This window comes from Ictidomys tridecemlineatus, chromosome 11 (genome assembly GCF_052094955.1).
Source record: "Ictidomys tridecemlineatus isolate mIctTri1 chromosome 11, mIctTri1.hap1, whole genome shotgun sequence".
Taxonomy (NCBI): Eukaryota; Metazoa; Chordata; class Mammalia; order Rodentia; family Sciuridae; genus Ictidomys; species Ictidomys tridecemlineatus.
The window spans coordinates 41,632,229-41,653,044 of NC_135487.1; the positions used below are offsets into that span (position 1 = coordinate 41,632,229).

Genomic DNA, 20,816 nt, shown 5'->3' on the forward strand with positions numbered 1-20,816 from the left:
ACAATAAAAACTACATAATGCCAAAGAAATTTAAAAGACCTTAGAAGATGGAAAGATCTCCTTTGTTCTTGGATAGGCAGAATTAATACTGTCAAAATGACTATACTACCAAAAGCATTATACAGATTCAATGCAATCCCAATGACATTCCTCATAGAAATAAAAAAGGCAATCATGAAATTCATCTGGAAAAATAAGAGACTCAGAATAGCCAAAGCAATCATTAGCAAGAAGAGTGAAGCAGGTAGCATCACTACACAAGACCTTAAACTATACTATAATGGTAACAAAAATGACATGGTATTAGCGCCAAAATAGACTTGTAGACCAATGGTACAGAACAGAGGATATAGAGACAAACCCACATAAATATAGTTATCTCATACTAGACAAAGGTGCCAAAAACATATATTGGAGAAAAGATAGCCTCTTCAACAGATGGTGCTGGGAAAACTGGAAATCCATATGCAACAAAATGAAATTAAGCCCCTATCTGTCACCTTGCACAAAACTCAACTCAAAGTGGATCAAAGACCTAGGAATTAGATCAGAGATCCTGTGCCTAACAGAAAAAAAAGTAGACCAAATCTTCATTAGGTCCCAACTTCTGTAACAAGACTCCTATAGCACAAGACATAAAATCAAGAATCAATAAGTGGGATGTATGCAAACTTAAGAGACTCTTCTCAGCAAAGGAAACACTCAGTGAGGTGAAGGGAGAGTCTACAGCATGGGAGAAAATTTTATGCACATCATATAGAACACTAATCTCTAGGGTATACAAAGAACTCAAAAATCTTAACACCAAAAAAACAACCCAATCAATAAACGGGCCAAGGAACTGAACAGACACTTCTCAGAAGATGATGTACCATCAATCAACAAACATATGAGAAAATGTTCAACATCTCTAGAGAAATACAAATCAAAACTGCTCTAAGATTTCATCTCACTCCAGTCAGAATGGCAGCTATTAAGTACACAAACAACAAGAAGTGTTGGCGAGGATGTGGGGGAAAAGGGTTTACATTGGCCTAATGCCTCTTTTCTTTCAGGGCTCTAATTATAAAATATATGTACAATGAAAGTAGATACTGATTTCACAAATCTCCATATTTTACAAGCCCAATGGCAGGGGTTCACTGATAAAGCTGAGGTGAATAAAGTGGCATAAGCTTGAAGTCAACGTGGACCTCCTACTTCCTTTCCTGGGACCAGATGAAGGAAATAGCCTCAATCATTGGAGGCTAGCCTGCAGAGGGAAGATGGGACAGGCAGAACAGACCTACCTAAGTCACCCTATGAGCATCGAACACAAACTTTCTTACATGCTTAGGCACATATAAAGCCAAGATAGAAAGCTAGCAGGATACCCCAGCTACCTTTAGTCATGGGGCCATAAAGGATCTGAGCCAAGAAAGTGAGGTGCAGGGTATAGGACCAGTGTGACCTTCACACAGTGACCTCGTTCAAATAACTTTAGTCACACAAACCAGGTGACACCTCTTTTTCTCTGAGATGAGTAGACAAAATAGGATGGGCTGGGAGTTGGGGATGATGAAGGAGAAAGCCATATGGTATTTAATTCTCCTGTCCTGCATGGGAAGAAAAACACAAATGCCCCCTTTTAGGAACATAATGTCTGAAGAAGAAAGGAGAAGTTCTTTTGTTATCTCATTATGCACTATAAATTTTAGGGGAGATATATATAAATATATATAAAATTCATCCACTGTTTTTGGTTAATATGAGATTTTTCATCTTTATTACATACCTCTGATTGACGCCTCTCATAATGCTAGTTGGGGACCAAAGAGGCAGCTGAGCTGTGAGAATGACACCTAGAAGAAATTGGTTTGGCTTCTGCACATCTGGATGAGCTGAAGTGTCTGTCTGACTAAGAGTGTACAGTTGATCACAGGCAACCCGGCGGATCTGAAATCATGTGATTAGTGGCAAAGGACATGTCAGACAACATTTAAAGACTGCTTAAAAAGTGATTCCTCCTAAGTCCACACTATTTATTCATTCATGTTACTGAAAACACTAGAGTGAGATATCCATGTTTCAATTTTTTTTAAGTATTTATTTTTTAGTTGTGGTTAGACCCAACACCTTTATTTGACTAATTTATTTTTTTATGTGGTGCTGAGGATTGAACCCAGGGTCTCGCACATGCGAGGCGATCGCTCTATTGCTGAGCCACAACCCCAGCCCTTCCATGTTTCAATTTTTAATAGTAAAGAATCCACTGAGTAAACAGGCTAATTATAAATGTGCTTTGGGAACTGATTCCCTAAATTATCCTACTATCTTCCTAGAAACAATAGGTTTAATTTAATGTAAACAAAATACAAAAAAGAAAAACACAAAAACAAAAGCACAACTACTCTTCTTTAAGTGTTTAATTTTTGAAGTCATGTAAGAAAGTCAGAATTTTAACATCCAATGAAAGTTCATGGCTTGAAGGTGGTCTTTCTGATTTTAAACCACATGTTGATACTTAATGTCAGCTGCCCTTATAAGTTACAGGTGCTGCACACTGGCTGTAACATTTTGGTTGTCATTAAAAAACATTAATTATAATGCAAGTCTCAATTTCTACTGGGACATGGAAGGGGTAGCAGAGAGGAGGGTGGTATAGTTCTAATAGTCACATTTCCTTCAGAGTGGTCCACCACTTTCCCTGTGAGGACTAAGTGCCATTCCCTTTGTATTCCCCAGTGTCAAGGTATCCATGACAGCCCCCACCCCCAAAAGAACAAAGTTCTTTCTTTCTTTCTTTTTTTAAATAAGGAATGCAAAAAATCCTTACTTCAGCACTTGGTGATCCAAGCAGAATATCGATGATAAAATCAGCAACACAGGGCAAGTTATAGAAAGATGCTAATGATAAGAATAAGGAAAATTAAGGGGGAAAAGGAACTAAATTAGTTAATGCATTTTCAAAAATTTTTAAAATTTTGAGTAATTTCTTATATGCAACTTAAGCAGAAATTCATCTCTTCTTTCTACATGTAATCAAAATTCAAGAACTTCTTCAACTGCTACCATGTCTGTCCATTTACCGTATAAATTTTTAAGGTACTCATGAGAAAGAGCCATATTTTAGTAATCTTTGTATCTCACAGTGTGTGCACATACCAGTTTAAGAATAAATGTCTCCTCTTGATAAACTATCAATACTGGTAACTATAAAATGTACCAAAAATAAAATCACATATGATAAAAGACAAAAGTTTAGAGGGAAGTTATATTTCCAATTTTTTAAAATCTTGATTTGAAAATATTTCTAAAGAATTCTAAGAAAATCAAATTAAGCATATGGCATAGATTTTAATGACTTATATTTCTCACATATAAACATTCAAAAGCATTCTTGCTCAGAGAAAACCATTTTAGACACTACTTTAATGTTTCATAAATTTCTATCATTTTCTGTGTATTTACCTCAATTACCTTTATCCCTGGCATACCTAATTAAGTTTTATACAAAATACATACTGATCCCCAACTCTACAGAACAGAAGTGTGAAACTGGTAAGAATAGTCAAGACTAGGGCTTCTTTGTTTTGGTACCATTTTTAAAAGTACAGTTAAGATTTCATGCCAGAATATTTACGTATTGAGGGTCTACTGCACATCAGGCAGTGTTTGGGTACTGAAGATTCAGCAGGAAACAAAATGCACAAAGGGTCTTCATAAAGCTTACAATCTAGTTGGAGGATGATGGCAATAAACATGATAATTACATGTTATAAAGAGATAAACGGTATAGAAAAAAAAAGGTTAGGGGTCAAGGCAGTGCTAGGGAAAGGGGAAGGGTATAATTTTTTTTTTTCTTTAAAAGGTTGTCAGGGAATGTCTCACCAAGATGAAATTAAAGCAAGGGCTTACAGGAGATGGGGAAAAGAGAACCATGTGCAGAGATGAGAAAGAACATACCAGAAAGAGGGAACAACCAGTGTAAGAACCCTGAAGCAGGCAGGAAGGTGTTGGGGAAAAGTAAGGTACCCAAGGATTGAGGGGGAGAGCAGGAGAAGGTGAAAGAACAGAGTATCAATGGGTAGACTGCCATGGACCTTGAAGTAAAGATCTGGCTTTTACTCTGGGTGAACTGGGAAGCCACTTGGAGGTTTGAGAGAGGAGTGACATAGTATTAGGAGGTCTACCCTGGTTATTACAAGGACAGAAGCAAGGAGATTGGTTAGGCACTATTACAAGGCAAGTAAGAAGTGATGGCAGATCAGAAGAGCTTCAGTGAAGTGGTGAAGGGGTGCAATCCAGGTACAGCTGGAAGGATGATAAGCCAATCAACTGAAAGCAGGGTGTGAAAAAAGGCAATCAAGGGTGATTCTGTGGTCAGAGGAACCAGCAGGGTAAAACTACCTTTATGTTGGGAAAATTCTTCAGTGATATGGGTATGATCAGTTCTGTTCTAGACAGAATGCTTAGGATGTCTATCTGCTATCCCAGTGGAGATGGCAGGGGAGTGGTTCAGGTCACAGATCCAAATTGAGGTGCTGATGGTTGTCAGCATCTAGATGGAATTTATGGCTATGAAACTGGATGAGATATCCAAAGAAATGAATGCTGACAAAGCATAAACAATGAAGGGCTTAGCCCTAAGTGCTAAAATGTTAAAGAATGGTTAGTGTTAGCTCAGTCCTCCAAAGCCAACAATAAAGATGAAAGGGAAAATATATTAAAAGTTTTGTAATTTGTAATAAGTCATTATCAGGGATTCATATGTAATCCTAATTACATAGTATATGAACTAGTAATTTGGGTTTTCTTAATTCCTCAGCTGGACAGTAAGCTCCCGAAGGGCAGACATACTGCCCTTATAAAATCTTGCTCAATAAACACTTCTTCAGAATGAACTATTCTAATACCATCCTTAACTACTCCACATGCCAACTTTCCCCCTCCTTTCATTTCTATTAGTAGCACCTTGTCTACAAGCAATGTAAACAATTTCTACCAGAATCCTGGCCTTTCCCTGAAAGAAATCAATCACAAAGAAGCCTCCTACCCAGCTGCTGGCTCCGAAGCTGCAGGCATGTAACAAGAAGAGACAAAGCCTCTCCAGCAATCAGTGAGTCTTTGGTGGACACAGACTGCTGTCGGACACAGATTCCTGCATGCAGGGCTACAGGCTCTCCTTCACTTCCAGAGCTGCAATTGCTTCCTAAAAGTAGTCAAGCTCGAGTTTACTATGGATTCGATAGGAACTGTGCAGTTTTAATATTCTTTTAATACATGATCCAGAATTCTCATGCGACATTAAATACATCAAGAGAGCACTTATACCTAAACAGATTCAATCACCATATTTGAAACACCCTATTTTGTCTTAAAACTCATTTGCAAAAGTTCACAAGGCAAAACTAATTTCAGGTGATAGAAGAACAGTGCAATTTTGGAGCATGAGGGATACCTTCATGTGATATTAAAAATGTTCCATATCTTGTAACTTGATCTTGAAGGATTACTCATACATGAAAATCCTAAAAATATTGTAAACTTAACATTTTTGTATTTTACATTTTGTATTTTATTTGTATGTCATAAATTTATTTCTATTATTAAGTATTTATAAACACATAAAGCAGAAAAAGCAAATAAAGCTAGGAAATAAAACTGTATTAAAAAAAAAAAACCAACCCAACAGATGGCTAAAAAACTTCTGCACAGCAAAGGAGCATGAAGAGAGAGCATGAAGAGAGAATCTACAGAATTAGACAAAAATCTCTGCTACCTATTCTTCCAACAGAGGATTAACATCCAGATTATATAAATAATTCAAAAACAAAATAAAACAAAACAAAATCCCCACCAAAAAAGCAACCCAAATAAACAGGCAAATGAACTAAATACACACTTTTCAAAACACAAAATACAGATGGCCAACAAATACATGGAAAATATTCAATACCTTTTGCAAGTATAAAAATGTATATCAAAACTACTGAGATTTTATCTTACTCCAGTTAAAATGGTAGTCAAAGGTGGTTATGTTTTCTTTCACATGTGGAAACTAGGAGAGATAGGTAGGGAAAGGTAGGGAGTAACCTCATGAAAATAGAATGGAGACCAGCAGAGCAGAGAAGGAAATCAGAGAAGGGAGGAGGGAAGGGAAAGGGGAGATCAATGATATTGACCAAACTACACTGTTATATTGTGTGCATATACGAATATATAACAATGAACTCCATTATTGTGTGTGAAATGTAATGTACCAATTAAAAAATATGGGGGGAAGCCCCCCACCCCCCCAAAAACCCCCACCAAACCAAGGAAAGAACTGTTTTCCAGGTCAGAAAATTCTAGATGAATTTGTGTTACTATCACAATTTCTGGCCCTCTTGCATTTTTATACTCTATGTTCTTGCAAATGTCTTTTCTTTTGAAGAAAGCATGGCACATATAGTGCACAAATATTAAGCCTGCTCAATTTTTACTCATGCTCAACAGCAAAAGGCTCTCTTTGTGACTCTTGACACCTCTACACATACATGATTCTAATAGCTATTTCTTATTCAGTGTTCTAATTACTATTCCTTGTAAAAATCAGTACCTGAACTGCTGAGTCTGTTTCGAATTCCAGCAGGAAACAGAGAATTACTTTCTTTAATTGGCTGGCTACTCCCAACCAGGTCGAGTCGTCCTGCAGCAGCAGCCCATGACAATCTCATAAAACAAGCCACGGTAGAAGTGAAATCACTTACTTCCATAGTCTAAAGAAGTGTGGAAAAACTGTTATTAGGAAAGGTAATGCAGTACGAGCACATTCTACTGACTTCTATACCTTCTTACTGGCCTCGACTTTGTGAGACTCTTTTCCATCTAACAGCATACAAGAAGACAGCCTTCTTCATGCTATCCCTCTGTTCAGACTTTTAGTATCTCTGTTATTGTAAAACAGAGCCTGTTCTTCAGGCCCTAGCTTCAAATGGCCTTCACCAATTTCCCCCTACCCCTTCTTTTTTCAAATTTTACTTTGAGATAGGGTCTAAGTTGCTGGGCTGGCCTCAAATTTGCAGTCCTCCTGCCTCAGTCTCCTAAGCAGCTGGGATTATAGGAATACTGCTATGCCTAGCCCAATTTGGTTTTTACTATTTTCCTTTCCCACACACTATGCTTTGGCCTCTGTAAACTATCACATGACCTGCTTTTGTCTTTAACTTTGCTCACACTCTCCCTTTTACTTAAACAAATCTCCTCTCTGCACCTCTTTAAATACCCCCCCCTATATATAAATATATAAAATCCCCATCTAGCCTGCAGGATTTAGCACAGATGCTAAATCTAGAAAAAAAATTACTCATGATGGCACAGATGAAGGAAATTATTCCACTATAAGGCCCACAGAACACTCTGCTTTTACTACACTTGCTTTTACTACACTCTACCTTCCAAGTTATTTTTGCACTACTGGTCTCTTTCTTGACATAAATTCCTTGAAAGCAATATTCACATTTTAAACACTTCCATATCTACATGGTCCATCTTCTAGGCAGGGCCTTTAAGGATTAGGTGTTTAATACTTCTTGAATATACCACTCACTTGTATTGCAACTCGAGCAGCAGGAATGATTTCCTCAACTCTAATAGATGACCGATCTGATACTGACAACTGTCGGTAGGATGACTTTTCTGGGGTACCGCATAAGGACATCTGTCTGCTTGTCTGTCGGCTGACATTTCGGAATGGGCGAGAAGAAAGTGCTTCTATGCCATCTTTGGTGAGGTCTTCATCTAATAACGTGGGCATGGTTTGTCCAACAAGTAAAAATCTTAAAAGGAAAAAGCTGGACTTATTCAAGGTCATTTAATATTAAAACTGATATAATTTGGGAAGAAAAATAAAGTCAAGTATTATCTTGTGAGACTAATACAATACATTTACATACCTTGCAAGTTGTAGACAGATGGAATAAACACCTTGCCTTGTCTCATAGTCCACTTCTGATGGAATGGAATCCCTCTGCATGACATTTACAACCAAACTTCAAAGAAAAGAAAAAAGGTAGTATATTAAAAGATTTCTATTTTTTTTATTTTTTATTTATTTTTATTTTTATTTTTTTTATTGGTTGTTCACAACATTACAAAGCTCTTGACATATCATACTTCGAACAATAGTTTCAAGTGAGTTATGAACTCCCTCTATTTTTTTCATAAGCAATTTTTAAAATAATGAATGCGAAGGCTTATAAAAATTCTTAGTTACTAAGTTTCTACAAAAATTCTTACATATAAATGAACAATGCATATTTCTACCCAATAGTTTCCTATGATAAATAAAACTCTCTTGAATCCATCAAAATTAGACTCTTGATTTAGCCAGATACCCAAGACGCAGTGTTCAAATAGTTCTCATTCTCATGAATTGTCTGAGTTCCTGAACAATTGCTATTTTGGTACTAGTGGAACTATCAATTTAAAAATATATCTAGAATTGGTGTATTTGGTCAACATGTTTTCCAATATTCACTACACCCAATACTACTGGTAAAGCTTCAAAATTCTCCCTGCCCACTCCTTCCCCTCTACCCTCTAATATATCCTCAAATGATCAACCAGAGTGGTCCCTTTAAAATAGACCATGCTCCTCTACTCCACAAAATCCAGCAATGGCTTCCTATAGGAAAAGAAAGCAGAGTCTGCAGAGTAGCCTGTAAGGTTCTATATACCCTGATCTCTGGCATCTGTGTAACTTAATGTTGTCTGCCTCTCTCACTCAGCCTCAATTGCTCTGGCCTACACTGGCATCAGGTAGGTAAGGTCCTCATGCAAGGGGTGTGCCCTGGCTGCTCCTCTGGAGACCCCTCCCCTAAGGAGGCCTTATCCCTTCATCTCCTTCAGGTCTTTATGAAGCTTTTCCTAACCCCCACTGCTAAAAATTACCACCCTCTACATCCCAGCTTCCTTCTTTTACTTCTCTCTACAAATCTTATTACCCCCCATGTGTACTTTTACTTATTTGTTTATCTCCCTCTCTAGAGTGCAAGCTTCATGGAGGCGTGGATTTTGTCTAACTTACTCACTGCTCTATTTCCTGGCCATAAAACAATGCCTGCAATGTGAATTAACAAACAGATACAGATTAGCCAAAATACAATACCTTTATTATCACAGACCTACAGAGGGCTGGGTAATTTGAAATGAATTTTTACTAAGAACACATTATTGTGTTGAATAATCCCCTGTGTGCCAGTCCTTCTGCAATGCCTGGTTAGCCCACATTTCCCTGTTTCTCATGCTCTTTTATCTCCACAAGGTTCTTGCTCAGCTTCCCTTCCTCACCAGACCACTACATAGGAATTCCTGCAACCACTCTTTGCTCAAGCCTCAAGTCTTCATTCCTCGTCCAGAGGACCTTTATCTCTTATCCTTTGCTCAGGTGACACATCGTCATGCTTTCACTCACACTGCCCTCCACCCTGTCTTCTAGTACCCCTTCCCTCCTCTTCTATCAAGGAAATTTGTACTCATTTCTCAATTCCCAGCTCAAAGGTCACTTTGTGCAAAGCACTTCCTAACCTTATCAACCTAGAAAATTTAACCACTACTTTCTTGTCCTCCATCCCCCATAACTTTTTATATGCCTTTATTTTAATACTTATAAGATGGCCAGCTAGCTGTCACTCTTAAACCATGAGCCTCTCAAGGGCAGGGTTAATGTTTAATTTATCATTGCATCCTCAGTACTAATGCTTTGCACAGTATAGATTTATTGAGAATGAAATTCACCTTACTTCAAACAGATAAAAAGACTCAAAAGAACCAGAGCCTCTGCATTTCTATTCTTCTTAAGAATTTTCCCCACTACCAGTGGGGAAAGAGATGTGCTTCTGTGCATTTTTCAAATAAATGAAAGTTTTAAAATGTATGAAAATATTCTAAGAGACTTAAACATCATTTCTTCTGATGACTCTCATAATGCTTCACACAATACCTTGTAGAAATAAGCAAGGCTTTGCAGGGAAAATTAGCTATTACAATTGTACTCATCTTCTATAACTCACGTACCTCAAACCTCCTGCTTTGAGGAAATTCTCACAGAAGGATTTAGCACAACTTCTTGCCATGTCATCATCAGCTGTTGGCATGAGTTTGGAGCTCAGAACCTAGAAACAGACAAACACAATTAACCATCCAATATGTATGCAAAAATTACTAAGCAAAACATTCAGGGGCCTGGGGTTACAGCTTGGGACTGAGGTTGTAGCTCAGATGGTAGAGTGTTTGCCTTGCACGTGTGAGGTACCGGGTTCAATCCTCAGCACCACACAAAAACAAATAAAGTAAAGGTATTGTGTCTGTACAACTAAAAAAATATTAAAAAAAAAAAAAAGAAAAAAAAAACATTCAGGCAAAATCTCTTTAAATGTCATATACTAGTTATCTCTTCAGAAGTACATGGGGGCTCATATTTCACAAAACCACATTTTCCATATTCTATTTAATTTGGAATAAAAATCTTTCTGTTGTGAAGAAAGCTAACATGCTCTTCTTTACATGAAATAGTTAAATGTGACAATCTTAGGCCTTCATGCTTAAGTAAGAATAGATAACCCTGTGTCATGTGCTGGATAGGTACTTTAAAAAGCACAAAAGCCAAAGTTTTATGAAACAGCCCCCATGTTAAAGATGCAAGATGAGCTCTCTAATGACTCTAGTTCCTGTTCACTGAACATCTCTAATGCCTAAGATGTGTATTTTATTTTAAAGGTGAGAGGACTAAGACCAGAGAAGTTAAGTGACCTCTTACCCAAAGTCACATGATTAGAATTCAAATCCAGATGTGTGACACTCTAATACACAGGTCCCCACTCCAATTCTGCAATACGCACCCCCAGAAAGCTTAAATGAATGTTGTGATAGGGCAGAGAAGAATTTTATACAAATAATCATACTACAATACAAGACAACAAACTCAGTTCACATTATAGTTTCCCTAGCTACAAACTGAAAAGTCAACAGACATTCTGAGGAGCCCATTTCCCAAAGAGCTACCTCAGTTTCTCATCACCTAAAGGAGGATGATAATTATGATCACCAGAGAATTGTCTGAATTAAGTTGCAAGTTTAAGTTTAGTGCAAGTACCAGCACAAGTGCTCAGTAATCAATAGCCCATTCAACTATTATGATTTAAGCATTTAAATCTTAAAATTTAAATCTCTTATTGCCTCAGTTTTAAACTAGATACAATTAAAGATATTTCTCTAGTCTTAAAAAATTTGCTTCTATGAACCTATGGACTTTATGAACTTAGATTTCTAATGTGGGATTTTTTTTTTAAAGATTTTAGGAAATGGCCTCCTCAGTCTCAGATGATGTACTGCGTAGGAGGGAGCCCTCTGCTCTTCCTGAAATTACAGTTCTTTATCTACACACACACACACACTCCCCAGGCTTAGTGGGCAAACATTTACTGAAGACGACAGGTTTCTTCAAAGGAAAGTGTGTTTGGAATATCCACTTTGAAGTTTCCTGGTGGGCAAAAATAAGTTCACAAGCAAATTGCAGGAAATCAACCTTTTGGGTAACAGCAAAAGTGCTTTCTGAAGGGTTAGGCTTTCCAAATATTTGATGTATCTAAAAGCAAAACACACCTATCAGAGTACTTCATACTTAACTGTGAAGTTTTGAAATTATACTGGAGATATTTCATTATTACAGTGTTTTGGTTCTGAGATGATGTGATCTAGGTGGCTGATGATAAGCTAGAGTTCACTGCTGGGTCATTCTGTTTTTCTAGGTGCTCTCATTTAGACAAGGAATATAAATTAATAAGTATAGGATTAAAATTAATTGCTTTTTCTAATTCTTCTAAGGTTTTTAAGTCTTGAAATAATAATGTTAATGTGCTTCCTGATCGATTCCTCATTAATCTTGATTAATGTCAACAAATTACAATAGACTTAAAAATATTAGGATGTACTTAGTCAAGAAGGCTGAAGATAATTAATATATAGGTTTGCAAAGCTTCCAGAGGAAGGTAATGACCTATTTAACAAAAACATTTCTTATTATTTATTTAGATGGTGTTTTACAAGGGTAAAATGAAGATAGGTATAAATCAAAACAGTGAAAATTTTTTGCCTCCACAAACTAATCTTCAAACATTTCTTGCATCTGAAAGCATGAATCTATAAACCAAAATGGATCTGTCAAAATGAAATGAAAACAAACGAGGTTTCTTACTTCCAAGTTGTAAAGCACTCTGAAGGTGGACATTCCTGGAGCAAAAGATCGAAACAGACTTTCTAAGATTGAACTGGCACTTGGCTGATGCTGTTGTTTTGAAGAGAGGGATGGAGATTTTGAAGACTGAGAACTTGATTCAGACAACAATGTCTTCTAGTTTTAAAGAATTTGGGGAAAAATACATGTTGTAAAGCACAAATTAAACATCTCAGTGCATATTCTAATATTTTTTCTCTTAATATAAGGCAAATTAGTAAAACTTTTCTAAACAATTAGCTTCATAAAACCACACTACTCTGTAATTATCAACAAAACCTCAAAGTTCCCCATACAAATTCTAAATGTACAATGATACTCAAATACTACATGAATACTTTTTAAAATGTATTCTAAGCAATACTAACAAGGTCATTTAAATTTATTTCCATGTTTAAAAAGTGAATGTTACATATTAACAATGAAATCATAAGACTGCTTAAGTAGTAATCTTGAAAATTTCTTTTTAGCTAATACTAGTGCTATACTTTCTAATTACATTAGTTCACCTCACTCTCAAATTATAACCTAAGCCAAAGATGACAGGATTAAGCTGATCTAAATTTTAACCACTAAAATATAAAATACAAAAATTGTTCTAACCATTTTGGTCTAAATGAATTTATTTTGAAAACATAATTGAACAATATGATGAATAAAACGCTTTCCTTCCTCCATATAAATCTTCTAAGAAACAACTTTCTAAAAGTTAAACAAAGTGAATTTTAAATATCACTTGTGAAGAAAATGAAAATCCATTTATGCAAACCACTCAGACATGCAACAATCAGATCCAGAGAGGCATTGTGACAGAAGAAAAACATTTCAACTGAGTTAAAACCAGAGTCTGATCATGAACAAGCAACTTCCACCTTTCTGAGCTTCAGTTTCCTATTATATAATACGAGGGAGGAAAACTGGATGACATTAAAGCCTCTTTTGGATCTAAAATGTTATCTCATTATTGACTCCATCTGGATACTTTAAACACCAACATTAAGTTTCTATTTCTATTTATGGCAAAAGTATTTTTCAAAAGAAGACAAAATACTAGGGAAAGATGGCATCATATGGCCTTACTGTGATTTTTAAGTTGTGGCTTTACTGAATTATGATTCATATGCTAGTTAAATAACTGTCGAAGACACACATACCTTTCTGCCTAAAGAATCAAGTTGATCAAGAGCTTCCTGAATGGCAGGATCAGTGGGTATCAGGAGCAGAAGCTTTCGAACTCGTAGAGTTATCCTGAAAATTTTCAAATACAAATTTCTTTCACATAAGTCAGTTTCAATAAAGAAGTTATTTAGTTAATAGGGAATATAAAGTAAAATTCATTTTAAGTGAAAAGTAACTAATATTCGTAATTTTCTCTCTTTCAAGTCTCATGAATATTTGTATTTACCTTGGCTCCTCTAGATTGGCAAGCTGGTAAAGCATGTCAAACACATTACATACAAGAGCCATTACCACACCAGGGAGGGATTTCTCCTGAGGAAAAAAAAAAAAAGCAAAATGTAAATATACATCTAACTATCAAACAATTTTCTCCTTCATTCATCAAACTTAAAACCAAAAAAAAACAAAAACACAAAACACGGCCCCCATTACTTTTCTGAAAGGCTGGCCATTACAAAGCTTGAGGGGAGCACAGTGCTTAATGCTTACATGCTCTGAAGATCACAATGAGTGATCATCACCTCTAGTATGCACTACCTGGTATCTTCCCCCAGCCACCTGCTGGCAAAGGGCTAAGGCACCAAAAGGCAGGCGGCTTTGAAGAGAGGCAAAACAAGGGTCGTGTGTAAGTAATGCAATGGAAAGCATCAGAGAGCTAATCACAGCTCATTTGCAGCCAATGAGATCATAAGTAAATTGAACACAGAATTTAAGTATTATATATATGGACATCCATTCATACCCACACATATGTACATGTAATTTAAGTCAAGAAGAAGAATTACCCTGTTTTTTCTAAAGATCAGAAAACAGAAAGTGGATATAAATGCAAAAAAGATACATGATTAAAGCACTATTTTCTGGTTATAAGAAATAAGAAACCAGATATCAGCACAGAATGTGTTATTCATATGTGGAAAGATTTTTTAATATCCACGACAAATATAAGTTTAAAATTATCAAACTTGAACATGCTATGTATATTATTTTATTGCTGATTAACCATAATAACAGCACTCTGAGATTCTTGATAATATCAAGTATACTTTAAAACCCCTATAATATTAAACCTGAAGAGTTCTTTGATATCTATGGCAAGGTGATACTATAAGTCAGAAAGATACAAAGACCTTCCATGTGGAATTAAAGAAATATACATACAGTAAACATGAAAATTAAATCCCCATATGTCTTTTAAATATCTTTGTGTCATACGAAGCTTGCTCTCAGTGGAACAGTGCTATTCAGCTTTGTACCCCTGGAAAATCTGCTCTTTTGGGGCTTACATTTTACTAAGCAGAGAAATAAAGATAAGAAAAAAATGTATAGTAAGTAATGGAAAAAATAAGTGAGGAAGGGAAATGAGAAGAGTGTAGGAACAGAAATGGGGTTGAAAATTTAGGTAGGATTATGAGAGAAGGCTCCTTGAGAAGGCAGTATATCTGTAAAACCTGAAGTGAGAGAGAATGGCCTGAGGTCACTGGAAACAACGCCCTGGGCCCAGGGTGGAGCGGGTGCACAGGGCCTACTGTGTGTGGGCACAAAGAGGGAGGCAGTACAGCTGGAGAGCTGTGGATGAGGGCCTCAGAGACCATCCAGAGCGGACATCAGGCAAGGCCCCAGAGATTGCAGCAAAGACTCTGTGAGCTGAGGAGTGGCATGATCTGACTTAAGTTTGGTAAGACCATGAGTCTGCTGGGTGCCCTTCAGGAAAGAGACAATTGGATTAAGGGCAAGAGCTGAGCCACTGAGGGAATTGCTGAAACACTCAGGCAAGGGACGCCTAGACTAGTATAAAGCTGGGTAAGCACAGAAGAGTAGCTAAATTTTGGTAGTTTAAAGGTAGACTCAAGGATTTGCTGACGGGCGCAAGTATGAGGGGAAAAAAAGGAGAAATTTAAGAATGTTGGCACGAGGAACTAAAAAAAAAAATGAAGATGGCATTATCTGAGACAGAGCAAGATTACAGAACAAAGAGAATGGCATTAGAGTAAGGTGGTAAGAAAGGGGAAAAATCATTAAGTTCAATTTTTTTGGATTTTAACTTGGGGTGCCTAGTAGACATTTAAGAGGAGATAATAAATAAAAGGAACCATGTATTGACTTTAAGCTAAAGTTTAAAAACTGGGGAGTCGTCAATGAACATGAAATATGTAAAACTTTGGGACTAGATGAGATTACTAAGGGAATAAACAGAAAGAAGAGAGCTTCAAGTACTGGCCTGGGAAAGACCTTTGGAAGATGAAGCAGAATCAGCAAAGGAGACAAAAGAACATCATAGAGATGGGGTAGTCAGGAGAGTCTAGAAAGTGAATTTCAAGAGGAAGCAGATGTATGCATCAATTCCACAGAAACATCAAGATAAGGATTCAGAGGTAGAGGAGGCAACTAGAAATGAGCCTGACTGTCTCCAAGAGAGGCTGGCAAAAAGGAAATTGAAAACAAGTTTGGACAACTCTTTCAAGGAATAGGCCAGTGACTGCTGAAGATGAAATGTGAATGAAGAGCTTGTGGTTTTTTTTTTTAAACAATGGCAGAAAAAACACAACCTGTTTGGATGTTAATGGAATGACTCAGCTGAGAGGGAAAAATCAATGCTCTATGAAGAAGGTTGTGCTAAAGGACAGTGTGGACAGGCAGAATGACTTGGTTCTTCAGAAGGTTCTGTGACTGAGAAAACTGGTAAGTTATATGTCATCCCCCAGCCGAATCCTAGAAATTCTCAGTGCATAGCTGTGAAGAGTCAAAACTTGTCTGACAAAAAAGGACATAATGATCCATATTTATATGGGCTAAAGATATTGATTTTAATTTAGAAACAGGAATTTATCAGTCACTCAATACCTGCTCCATGGCATATGATGAACTAAAAACCCCACTGCTGCTGCTGCTGGAGCTGGTTGAGGAATCTGCTGAGCTCCCAGAGGGGGTCCCACTGCCAGAGGTCTTTACTGTAAGGATTTGTTCATCAGAAAAGCCCAGCTGGTGAAGAAGCTTTTGATCTTTATTCACTGTCAGCTGTAAAAAGTAGTTTCTTAATTATTGAGAAGCAAAGGAAGAGGAAAGTATTAACATCAGGCTAAAGTGTCAGAAGCTATTATTTAAACCCACCAGACTATCATTTGTAAATATCTGTATATTATCCACAGGAGAGCACAACTGCTTGGCTATCTTCCACCGCACACTCCCTATGGTTTCGTTACTGTGGGCCTGTAAAATAAAATCCAAAACTGTTGTGAGAGGGTTTATTTATTCCTTAAACAATTGTTAGTGTGCATCTGCTATGACTGGGCCCTTTTCTAGAAGCTGGGATCATAGCAGAAGCCTTATAAGGCTTCCCTTCTGCTGTCATTAAATGTTCTACTCCACACTCCCACCACTCCCTATTACATGTGGAATAAAATCTCAAACCCTTTCTAGATAGTAGGGCCTTCCACTCACTTTTTCTCACTGTGCTCTACTCATGCCAGTCACCATACCCAACTTGGTACCTGCTGCTCCCTTTGCCTGGAATATTTTTTCAAGCAAATATCATTCACTTTATGGATCTGTTCAAGTCTTTAAATAACACTACCTCAGAAAGACCTTCCTTGCCCATCTTTATCTAAAATGGCTTATGAACATTACCACCAGAGTTCCACCAACCCTATCCTGCTTTATTTTTATTTACTCTTTATAATACCCACTACCACCTGCCATTATATTATATATTTATTTATATATCTGCTCGTACCCCATGGTTTCCTTTCCTTTCAAGCCTTTATTCTAAATTTGTTTATCAAACAGCTTTGAGAATCATGATTCATGCAGCTATCTCCATTAACAGTAATCTTATGAAAGTAACAAGATATAAAACTGGCTACAGAGCTTAATATAAACCCACCTCTATAGTGAAGGTATCTTTGGTAGACTCACAGGTAACATTAAGAGTTAAAAGATGTCCATGAAATGAGGCACCATGAGGTAGAATAGTTCGTGGAACAGAATAAAAATCCTTGAATAAGACATAAGTCAAACAAGTCAGATGCACTGTGCCACTATTAAACATGTCAAAAATATATACCTACACAATTAGTATGATAATAAAGTTGCTTTAAAAAAAGAAAGGCATACCTCAATAGTGATCACATAGCGTTCTGCCAGAAGCAGCAATCTCTCAATTATTACAAGTTTAGTGGATCTATGGTTAAAAAAAAAAAAATTACACATATTTGAAATGAATTACTGATCTGAGCTCAGTTTTAATCTGTTTCAAAAAAACCACAATCAGAGTCTTACTTACTGGACAAAGACTGAAATCTGCCAAGATAAAACCTTTTTACCCAATGGTTCAAACCAGCTCACAGCTGAAGTGCCAAGATGAAATAAGGGAGGAGAAGTATGTCCCTCCCCACATTTCTTTTTCTCTTTTAAAACAGTTGTTTCAAAAATAGAGGATCTGGGTCCCCAGGTCTATTTGTCCATCAACCCACCAAGAATGAACATTCAGAGAGTTTGACTTTCATAATCTTACAACTAAAATATGGCACAAAATTCTGTAAACATATGGAATCTGATATAAACTGCCTGAAAATTACAAAACAAATGCAAACAAGTAGATCATAAATAAAAGCTATTTGAAAATAAAATCTGATACGTGCATATCTGTGTTTAAAATAGCACAATTCATAATAGTCAAATCATGAAACCAGTCTAGATGTCCATCATGGATGAATGAATAAAAAAAATATAAATGGATAAAGAAAACACAGTAGAGTTTTATTCGACCATCAGGAAGAATAAAATCCTGTCATTTGTGGAAAAATGGATGGAACTTGAGAGCATTACGTTAAGCAAAATGAGCCAAACTCAAAAAGTTAAGGGTCATGTATTCTCTCATATGTGAAAGCTAATGAGGAAAAAAGAGTGGGGGGAGCTTAGGAAAATAGAAGGGAGACCAGTAGAGAAGAGAAGGAAACCAGGGAGAGGGAGGAACAGAGGAAAAGAGAAGTACTGGAGAATGAAACTGACCAAATTACCAGAATATTGTTTGTATGTGCAAATTATACAACAATGAATTTCAAATTTTTGTATAATTATAGTGCATTAATAAAAGCCAAAGAATAAAATCCAGAGGTAACAAAGAGCAAAATGGAAAAAAAAGTGAAATCTGAGGTACCCTCTGGATGAAGACTTACACAATTTTACTCATCATTTGAAATAACAGGCTCACAATATTCAACAGCTTATATAGTCACAGTGTCATACTTAGAGAACACTACACATATTAAAAATAATTCACTGGGCATGGTGGTGCATGCCTGTAATCCCAGAGATTCAGGAGGCTGAGGGAGGGGGATTGCAAGTTCAAAGCCAGCCTCAGTAAAAGTGCATAGCACCTCAGTTGGACCCTGTCTCTAAATAAAATACAAAATAGGGCTGGGAATGTGGCTCAGTGGTCAAATGCCCATGAGTTCAATCCCTGGTACAAAAAAAAAAAAAAAAAGAGAAAGAAATAAAAATTCAAGAGCTCTTTGATGAAATTCTAGGCATTTCAAATAGGTTCATTTTCTGAAAACAGAAAAGAGGTATTTCCATTTTCCAGCAATTGTACTGACATACTGATTACCAATACGGAACAATTACAGATATAAATTTTTTCTCAAAACCAGTAAAATGAGATAAACTACAATGTTCTGGTTCAATTACAACTGTGAAATTATACATTCTTACTCAAAATTTACAAAAAAAATTTTAAAATAATCATGTGGTTTTTCTCTGTAGTCAGTCAAATATAAAGTAATTTAGAATAAAAAGCACTTTTAATAAAAAGAAAAAAACCAAAAAAGTACATTAATTTAGAGAAGTGATAGTTTGGAAATCCCAATTCAACAGCTCATAAATGATTTACCTGAGGGATGAACTGGTACAGAACTGAATAACAGAGATAGACTACATTTAACAAATATGTAATAAGAAATTCTTAATAAGCCTATTTGAGATATACTTCTGAGATGAGAAAAACATCAGTGTTCCTATCATGAACTGAATGTGTAGTCACATCAGTCACTTAAAAATCAAGTCTGAGGGGACAGAGTCTTAATCTGCTTCCTTCATATTAATAAAGTACAGCTACACAGCACAGACTTCATTTTTGCAAAGAATATGGACAAGGACCTTGCATTGATTCCCCCTTTAAAGTAAGGCTCTGAAAAGTAAAGCAACATCCTCAATAGTGAATAAAAACAAATGTCAATTTGTTTATTACAAAAAAGTAATAAAAGCTGCTTTTGTTCTGGGAGTAGAGAGGAGTTATCTGAGTACCCATCACCAGAGGGCAGCAGAGAGAGTGGCCGCCAAGCCTTCCTGGAATCAATGATTTGGAGCTGCTTATCAGTAATAAAAGGCTCATAAAATTCCACAAAAGTTATCTTAGTTACTTCATTCTAATGTTCTTAAACATGTGTTGTCTCTCCTTACTATTCTGGAGAACTTCAGCAAACGCTAAATTCAGATTTCACTGATAATTATCTGAAAACATCAATGTGAATAAGAGACAATGTTGGATTAATTTAAACAAACATTTGGGGATAAAGTTCTCACTAAAAATCATTTCAAAAAACAATATTGGGTAAACAGTATTTTACTGTGATTACATTATAATACATGGTTTTAATTAATCACCATCTTCCACTTCATTTTGCTTAACTTATTAACACCATGGATATGACTATCCAAGGAGAAAAGCTACATAAGAAGGGGATATTTCAAACTCAAAAAAAGAGTACTCTTTGTATAATGAATATACCTTTTTTCCATCCAAAGGAGTTGGTTATTCACATTACACAGAATTAAAGTGACGTAAAATAAATCAAAACCAGTAACAAGAGAACTTGTCCATAAGGTAAAAAGAGGGGCAGAGCAATGTTTGGGTGGTTCCGGTGATGACCTATAGATCTGTGAAACCAGATTTGAGAGATGTGACAGGGAATATACAATTTCTCAGGATATGACTGATTACCAAATTTAAGACAAAATAAGGAATCAGTAATTAAGAGATGTTCACAGGAGGGGAAAAAAAATCAACTTTTAAAGAAATTAATACACACTCTAATCACTTACCTATATGGAGATTGAACTGATGTGGCTACAGTTGGCATAGCAGTTGCTGTAAGCATTTTTGTTGCTCTGGTCACAGCATGTGTTAGAGTGGGGCCACCTAGTGCTGAACTGGCTGCCTATAAAATATGAAACAATCATTCTGTATTTTTCAACCTGGATTCAACTGACATATTGGGCTGGACAACTTTTTTGTTGTTGCAAAAGGCTGTCCTGGGTACTGCATGATGTTTAGCAGGATCCCTGGCCTTCACCCACTAAGTACTAGCAGGTCCCCTTCTAG

The 20,816-nt window shown here is 36.4% G+C and overlaps 1 protein-coding gene across 6 annotated transcripts in view; it reads right to left on the reverse strand.

Annotated features, from left to right (window-relative positions):
- Nucleotides 1-20,816, reverse strand: part of Usp24 (ubiquitin specific peptidase 24) — a 135,394-nt gene that overhangs the window by 50,613 nt on the left and 63,965 nt on the right. For 5 of the 6 annotated variants that reach the window (XR_013427803.1, XM_078026335.1, XM_078026334.1 and 2 more), the window contains 15 exons: nucleotides 20,537-20,652; nucleotides 17,549-17,615; nucleotides 17,319-17,429; nucleotides 16,547-16,645; nucleotides 16,280-16,453; nucleotides 13,662-13,747; nucleotides 13,411-13,504; nucleotides 12,218-12,373; nucleotides 10,039-10,136; nucleotides 7,917-8,012; nucleotides 7,571-7,799; nucleotides 6,581-6,740; nucleotides 5,036-5,191; nucleotides 2,816-2,886; nucleotides 1,775-1,935 (listed from right to left, as the gene is read on the reverse strand). Coding sequence is in view for 5 of the 6 variants with exons in the window: in XM_078026335.1 (XP_077882461.1) it covers nucleotides 1,775-1,935; nucleotides 2,816-2,886; nucleotides 5,036-5,191; nucleotides 6,581-6,740; nucleotides 7,571-7,799; nucleotides 7,917-8,012; nucleotides 10,039-10,136; nucleotides 12,218-12,373; nucleotides 13,411-13,504; nucleotides 13,662-13,747; nucleotides 16,280-16,453; nucleotides 16,547-16,645; nucleotides 17,319-17,429; nucleotides 17,549-17,615; nucleotides 20,537-20,652 (1,874 nt within the window). In the remaining variant the exon portion in view is untranslated. The remainder of the gene's footprint in view (nucleotides 1-1,774; nucleotides 1,936-2,815; nucleotides 2,887-5,035; nucleotides 5,192-6,580; nucleotides 6,741-7,570; nucleotides 7,800-7,916; nucleotides 8,013-10,038; nucleotides 10,137-12,217; nucleotides 12,374-13,410; nucleotides 13,505-13,661; nucleotides 13,748-16,279; nucleotides 16,454-16,546; nucleotides 16,646-17,318; nucleotides 17,430-17,548; nucleotides 17,616-20,536; nucleotides 20,653-20,816) is intronic. The other variant, XM_078026336.1, reaches the window with a different exon arrangement.